Source organism: Mastomys coucha, unplaced genomic scaffold (genome assembly GCF_008632895.1).
Source record: "Mastomys coucha isolate ucsf_1 unplaced genomic scaffold, UCSF_Mcou_1 pScaffold15, whole genome shotgun sequence".
Classification (NCBI taxonomy): Eukaryota; Metazoa; Chordata; class Mammalia; order Rodentia; family Muridae; genus Mastomys; species Mastomys coucha.
Window position 1 is genome coordinate 89,043,936 of NW_022196897.1, and position 8,043 is coordinate 89,051,978.

An 8,043-nucleotide genomic window follows, 5' to 3' on the forward strand; every position below is an offset into this window, starting at 1 on the left:
TTTTTTTTATGTTTTAAATAACAAAATAGGGGATTTCACACTAGGTAAAATTTTCCAAGGATTACCTAAAGCTACTTCCTTTGTATGATTATTGGCATGAGCAATCCTAGATCTAGGTGGTGTGTGTGTGTGTGTGTGTGTGTGTGTGTGTGTGTGTGAGAGAGAGAGAGAGAGAGAGAGAGAGAGAGAGAGAGAGAGTGAGTGAGTGAAGGTGCTTATGAAGGCCAAAGGCTGGAGTTACAGGCTATCCAGTGTGGGTCTTGGGAATTGAACTTGGGTCTTCTGCAAAGGCAGTATGGACTCTTAATCACTGACCTACTTCTCTGGCCCAATGCTTATTACGTTTTAAATAAAAAAAATCTAAATATGTTCTAGAGCTTGTGATTGGTTGGTGTATCTTTTAATGTATTGAGCTGCTCTTTCTTCCCTTGATTTTCTTGCTATGTATTAAAGAAATCCTGTTATTTGTCTAGAGCCCTTGTGCGGCAGCTTAACATCCATGAAACTCCAGGACTTCGCTCCTGAAGTGTTTCTCTCTTTCCTCTTTTTGGGGTTTTATCAAAACCCAGGCTGGCTTCAAGTCAGTGCTCCTGCTTACCTCCTCCGTCCTGAGCTTACAGACATGAATAACCACATCTATGTCCAAACAGGGCATATTTATCTTTACATTTTTAAGTCATCATATGACTTAAATGCATCAATACAAATATCCCATATTTTGTGTTAGAAGCACTCCAAATCACCCTTTTAGTTAATGTACCTTTCCAGTCAAGCCTTTATTTTTGAAGAAAATGAACAAAGAAAAAAACTTTATTTCCTCTAGATATCCACTAGAGGACGATATTTCCTTTATTATATTTCTCATAATGGGTATTAAATCTATCAAACGGTTTTTCGTGTTTTCTGACAAGTTGAACCTCTAATTTAACTTCTAATTTCGCCTCTATAAAATGTGACTCTGTTAATTTGATGGCTTATGCTTAGCACAGTACTTCCGTCCTTGACTCTGTTTCCAATTCTAACCATCAGGAGGCAACGTCTCATGTACCCCAGGAAAGGAAAAATTAAGTAAAACTGCCAAATAAAAAGTCACTTTATGGGGAAAGGGATCATTAATTTAAGGAAAGAGACAAACCAGACTTTTCTAGTTCGTATCCAACTCACGGCCCAAGGTCAGAACTGTAAAGTACAGCACAAAGGAGCCATTCAGGAGCTGTCGAAGAGGACTTGGGAGGGACGTTGTGCACAATCCGCGCTTTGATTTTGCAGTTCTGCTGGAGGGGGCTGGTGCCCGCTTGTGCACGTGCCTGTGAATAGTTATGGGGGAGCAGCTGGTCCTGCGATAGCTGGGCGTGGATCTGTGCAATCAGTAGCTCTCTAGCAAGCCGCTTGGAGTGCACCTGGGCACTACTGGAAGGGCAGCAATTCACTGTACCCAGGAGGCACCGAGTCCCGAGGGGCAGAAGACTTGCCGACCCCCCGCACATCAGGCCAGCCAGCAAGTCCTTAAAAGAGAACACCTGCATACACGAGGTGTTCAAGCGCAAGTCCCTTTTTTCCATTTGGTTCCTCTTCAGGCACTCCCTCCCACCTCGGACAAAAAGGATCCACCTAACAGTACACGGGTAAGAGGGAAGTCGAGCATTCTTTAAATTAGGACTCCCACCTCCGAGGTAATCCTTGGAAAACAGTATGAACCTACACAGGGGTGTGATCACAGGCCCCTGGGTGCCGGGCCATTTTCAGGTCCCAGCTTAAGACAGTCTGTTCCGATTAGAGCCTAAAGTCAATATAAACAAAACTAGACAGATTTAAGAAGAGAAGCAGAGGTGCTCCCCTTCCCTTCAAGCATAAATAGCCTTTCATTTCTCAAAGGAGGAGGAGAGGCTTGGTAGAAAGTCTACAAGAAAGGTAGGTCGGGTCTCCTCCCTTTTTTTTTCCTACTTCCCTGAGTTGGCTGCTCACAGCTTCACAAGGAGCTGCCTGCCTAAGTCTAAAGCCTAGAAGGCGGGAAAGGGACGGCACATAGGGGCTTTTCCTTTTCGTTTATCTTTTAGTTCTCAGCGCTGGGGCCTGCTTTCTGAGCTCCCCCTGCTTTCTGGGTCTCTGCGCCCCACCTCCTTGCCTGCTCGCTCGCTTGTTCTTTCCCCTGCTCAGCCATACCCACCCACTACACCCTAGCCTCAGTAATTTGCATATTTCCCGCCCCTCTCGGATACCATTGGCGTAGCTCTTGCCCGGCGTGGCTGATGATTGGTGAACCGCCCGGGTGCATTTGCATGCGGACCGCTTTGGAGGACCTATCTGTGTCTGTAACCCGCGCCCAGGAGAAGTTTGTGGAGCGCATTCTCACCGGCTGGTCCGGGACGGACCTCGGGCGCCTCGCTCGTCGGTGGCCTCCCGTTTTCTCGGGATTCTTTCTCTGTGCTGACGGACTCTCCGGACGCTCTATAAGGGAAGCTGAGAGCTGGCGGCGAGAGTTGAGAGGAGGAGCGTGGGGAAGCCCGCTCTGACAGCGGCGCGACTGGACGCGGCCGGCGTCGGGCTCTGGCCGGCTAAGAGCTTCGCCTACCTTCCAGTGGCCTGGGCGCGGGCGATGCTGCGGCCCCGAGGCGCGGCGCGGCGAGCACGGAGGGCGCCACCGAGAGCCTAGAGCTGGTTTCCGCCCCCTCCCCCCGGGGCAAGTGGGCATGGAACAGTGAGAGCCCCTCGCTCGGCGAGGCCGCGCGCGGAGGCTCCCCATGGCCGGGACGTACAGCTCCACATTGAAGACTCTGGAGGACTTGACCTTGGACTCCGGGTATGGGGCCGGCGACTCCTGCCGCTCGCTCAGCCTTTCGTCTTCTAAGTCCAACTCGCAGGCGCTCAACTCTTCGGCGCAGCAGCACCGCGGGGCGGCCTGGTGGTGCTACTCCGGCTCCATGAACAGCCGCCACAACAGCTGGGACACGGTGAACACAGTGCTGCCTGAAGATCCCGAAGTGGCCGACCTCTTCTCGCGCTGCCCGCGGCTCCCGGAGCTGGAGGAGTTCCCTTGGACCGAGGGAGACGTGGCCCGGGTGCTCCGCAAAAGCGTCGGCGGCCGGAGGCTGCCCTCGTTCTCCGCCGAGGCTGTGAGGCGCTTGGCCGGACTCCTCCGCCGGGCGCTCATCCGCGTGGCCCGGGAGGCGCAGCGCCTTAGCGTGCTGCACGCTAAATGCACCCGCTTCGAGGTGCAGAGTGCGGTGCGCCTGGTGCACAGCTGGGCGCTGGCCGAGAGCTGCGCCCTGGCAGCGGTCAAGGCGTTGTCCCTCTACAGCATGAGCGCTGGGGATGGGCTGCGCCGCGGGAAGTCGGCGCGCTGCGGCCTCACTTTCTCCGTGGGCCGCTTCTTCCGTTGGATGGTGGACACTCGCATCTCCGTGCGCATCCATGAGTACGCGGCCATCTCGCTAACGGCTTGCATGGAGAACCTGGTGGAGGAGATCCGAGCCAGGGTGCTGGCGAGTCAGAGCCCAGATGGCGGAGGGGCAGGAGGTGGAGAGGTATCCGCTGAGGCCTTGGAGATGGTCATCAACAACGACGCCGAGCTCTGGGGAGTCCTGCAACCCTATGAGCATCTCATCTGCGGCAAGAACGCCAATGGTAAGCACGAAGGGGATGTGGGTGAGGGGAACCTTGACCTACGGGCTGGATAGACCACCCCAGGAATGGATTTTCTTAGGAGTAAGCTGTGAAGTGAACCACGTCTCTGAGAGAAATGGAATTCTGGGAGAATTCTTAAGTGGAAATCTTGTCAAAGGTTGTTTTAGGTGTCTAACTTTTGGAGGATAAAGTTGTGATAAGTGTTCTACTGACTGTGCACTAATTGAGTGAGGATGGGTATGTGAACCGAACTACTCCTGAACCACACTCTAAAGTGAGGTTTCAGCCCTGCTATGGTTTGCCCAGTTTAGTTGGATCTCTAGGAGTCTATTTTTTCACTCCGCAATTGGTCGAATCACTGTGGTTCTTCCTGGTTTTCTTCAGCCCAGTGGCAGCAAGCAGCCCAAGGATCTGTACTCTCAATACCTGAGCCTTCGATAAATGGGATGGGTAGATTACAGTGGAGAGCCCAGGTTCTGGCACCGCACCCTAGGCTTAATGATGCTCAACGTCAGGCCTCTTGACAGGAGGTGGAGGGAGAGCTCCCAGCTCTTAATACTATGTGCCCAGAGGTGAGGGAAACCAGGGACTCTTGAGTCTCTTTCCCAGAAAGACAGCCACATGCTGGCTTCTGAGGCTGAATTTTCCAGCTGTCATTAGCCAAGTAAGCATTTGATTAAAACCTCATGTTAAATTAAATGCACAGCCTTTTAGGCTTTCCTGAAAGGAAAGATGACAGGCTCAGTAAACCGCATTAGGGGATGGAGTGTGGGGGATGGGCAGCTGCATGGTGTGGCATCTAGAAAGTTAAACACCGGGTAGCTGCACCCCAACTGAAGGCATGCAAGACTTCAGCGCCACAGGTGAAAACAAAGCACTTGCCGAGTGCTATCGTAGTTTAGAGCATGACATGCATTCAGCAGCAAACTGCTTTTCTGACCCCAGTTTCAGGGGTGGGCACCGTGTTTTATTTAAGATGGACCAACCTTGTGGTCCAATTGGAAGGCTCACTTTGTGTGCAGCTTTCAGTGGCAAATAAGCAGGTCGTGGAGGAGACCAGGTGGATTCTGGAAAGGGATAAAAGTCTAATTTAGATGTGGCTTAACATACCCATGATAGCTAAAATTTAGAACAATGTGGCTTAACATACCCATGATAGCTAAATCTAGAACGATAAAATGTAGAATACCAATAGTAGTCACTGTACTTACCACTCTGTATATGATGACCACTTTTATAGACTAGCCAGTGTCTATCGGCAGTGTGAAACAGTGAACTGTGTGTTTAGGTTTTTGTCCCCATTTTCTGCATACAACCCCTAAAATTCCTGGAATCTCCAAAATGAAAATATATTCTTATATGGTAATGACTAAGAGCTCGACACCTGTAGGTAGTTTCAGGGTGGGGATTAGTCACCAGAGAGAATAAAGCAGTCTTGAAAGGGTTAGTACCTTCCAACTTCTATCCCAGCCTCCCAGAAGAGGAGTGAGGCAAGGCAGAAAGTTAAATTGATCATCAATGGCCAAGATTTTAATCAATCATGCATGTATAATAAAGTCTTCATAACAAAACCTCAAGAGGAGAAGTTTCCTGGTGCTTCTGGGTAGCGGAACACCAGAAGGGCACGGGACTCACCTTCTTCCTTATGTTGTCCTGTGAGGGTCTTCACCTGTAGCCTTGTAACCTTTATAAACAAGCCAGGGAATTGATAAGAGCCTCCCCAAATTCTGTGAGTCACCCTAGCATACTAAATCAGAAGAGAGTATTGTGGCAACCTGGCTTTACAGCCAGTTGGTCAGAAGCATGAGTGAAAATGACCTGGGACTCGTGACCAGACTGACCTTCGGGAAGGAGACCTGGGGTCATCTCCTCACGGTGTCCGGGTTTAATTGAGTTGAACTAGAGGACGCCCAGCTGTGTGTGCTTTGACTTGTTTGCTTGTCAGTGGAGGAGTCCCCACTCTGGGAGATAGAAAAACATACACGTTCTGTGTTGTGTTGATTGTGGTGTGAGAACAGGTAATGCTTTGTTTTTTCAAGATATTGAGTTCCTGTACTGGTATCTCCAGATTAGACAAAGGAGCTCTAAGCATTTCAGTCCCTTGCTTAGACTGCACAGATACTAAATAATAAAACTGGACTTGGCCGGGCAGTGGTGGCACATACCTTTAATCCCAGCACTTGGGAGGCAGAGGCAGGCGGATTTCTGAGTTCGAGGCCAGCCTGGTCTACAGAGTGAGTTCCTGGACAGCCGGGGCTATACAGAGAAACCCTGTCTCAAAAAACAAACAAACAAAAAACAAAAAACAAAAACAAAACAAAACAAAAAAAAACTGGACTTTGAATCTGGCACCCTACACAGCGTTGTTTCATTAGCCTTCAACGAGAACAGCTGACCCGCTAGGCCCAGTGTGGAAGACACTGTATTTACTTGGTGTGGCTTATTTTGATATTCCTTGCCTTGGGTTTCATTTCTGGCACTGCCACAGAACATTCTTGGAATCAAGAGTATTTGTCTTTTAATGTTCCTGCTCTTAGGTCAGAGTTGAGGTCAATTCAAGAGTTGATGATGTCACCACTGATAATCATGCTTCATACTTTAAGTTTGTAGCTTCAGCACTGGGAACACCAGTTCCAGGAGAGGAAGTGGAGAGCAAGGGGATTTCCATCCAATTGTCGTAGCCTAGGGGAGAGTTCTGTACTGAGGGAAGCCCTCAGTTCTGTGGGGCTTAGAACAAACCTGGAGAGTGAAGCCTCTTTGGGGAAAGGCATGTAAACCCTAGCCCCATAAGCTAACGGTGGGTACAGAACAAAGCCTGTGCATGTCCCCATGCTCATCCAGAGCCCAGCATGCTGAATCTCTATGACTGCAAACCAAGGCTTAGAAGAGCAACTGTCTATTGGAGTACCTGCGAGTGCAAAGTGGTCAGAGATCGTTTCATCTAAAGGTGCACAGGCAAAGAGCATTGCTTTACGAAACCTCTCGGGGCTTCTTTACTGGATAGCGAGGTTTTTTCTGCCCTCATGATTTGATCTCTACCTCACACCCTCAACAGGCAGCTTCCTTTCCCTAGGATGCTCAGCACCAAAGGTCTCCCTCTGAGTTTGCTGGTCCCTAAGGCGGCACTCTTCCAGGAGAGGCAACTTTTGTCTTTCCCTTTGTAACTTCGATACCCACTTCTCATACATAAAAACTAGGGGGCGGTCTCACTAACCAGCGACTAGGCCGAATTATTAAATCCCCTTAGACAGTGAAATGAATGTTTACTAGAGAAGCAATGAATTGCATATGTTGGAAAGTTGTCTTCAGAGAGAAGCCTAAACCACTTAGGAAAGAAATGAAGAGCTCTAAACATTTTTTATATTAAAGTGGCCCCAAAGCCAGCAAGGTTACAGTTTATACAGCTGAAGACCAAGTGGGGAATGCCTACATACGGGAAGGGAGAATGCTGGTTAGTATTCTTGTCCTGCTGGGTCTTCCCTTTAAATTACATATGTATTGCTGCTGTGCTTACTAATTACACAGCATGGGCACATGCATTTGACTCAGCTACATAGAGCTCTTAAACTTTTAATGTCTTCCAACAAGGAGTTTAAGAGCTCTAATCCATCTATTCTTGTCCATTACTCAGGATGGCAGACAAATATGGTTTTGTTCAGCCTGAGATGGATGATAAAAGCTCTGTAGTGTTTATAAAATAGGATCCCAGCTCCATAGAGCAGCAGGACTTATACATTGTTGATCATTTGGTATTGCTGTCTTGGATCCCAGGGCAATGTCATTAAACTCTGAGATCTTCATGACTTCCTTATGGGAAGCAGAGAAACCTCTTTAATAGAGTGGTATTTATAAACAGGGGACTGGCAGAAAATAGAATCATCTCTCTTCCACTCCCTCCCTCAGTCCTCTCTTTCTCAAAGAACCCTGTGTGATTCAGAACAGCTTTTCTAGGTTCATTCCTGGCCATTTTTCTTACTAAGATTTCATGAGTGATCTCGGCCTTTGAGAGAATTCAATTTCTTTTTTTCAGTTAAATGGTGGGGGCAAGAACATTCTCATTCCAGCGCTGTATGTGGAGTGTATACATGCTCTGTCACAGTGGCAAATGTAAGGGTTTGAAGCCTACCTCTATGATGGACTTGGGGGCAAAATTCTTAATAGTTCAAGGCCTCTGTTTTGTAATCTGTAAAATGAAGGATAATAATACCTAGCTCATAAGATTGGCATGAGGATAGAAATAAAAAAGATCTTAACACAAGGTAAAGGCTTAATAAATAGTAGCAATGCGATCAACAAATACTTACTCACCACTGACTGCGCTCCACTTTTAAAACTGCAGTGGATTCCTGGCCATATACCCAAAAGATACTGCAACATGTAAGAAGGACACATGCTCCACCATGTTTATAGCAGCCTTAT

At 48.4% G+C, this 8,043-nt stretch overlaps 1 protein-coding gene across 1 annotated transcript in view; it reads left to right on the forward strand.

The window, feature by feature from the left end:
* The first annotated feature begins 2,303 nt into the window (after window positions 1–2,303).
* Window positions 2,304–8,043, forward strand: part of Abtb2 (ankyrin repeat and BTB domain containing 2) — a 155,717-nt gene continuing 149,977 nt past the window's right edge. Inside the window, exon 1 of the mRNA XM_031371185.1 lies at window positions 2,304–3,624. Within this exon, the coding sequence (XP_031227045.1) occupies window positions 2,742–3,624 (883 nt within the window). The 5' untranslated portion in view covers window positions 2,304–2,741. The remainder of the gene's footprint in view (window positions 3,625–8,043) is intronic.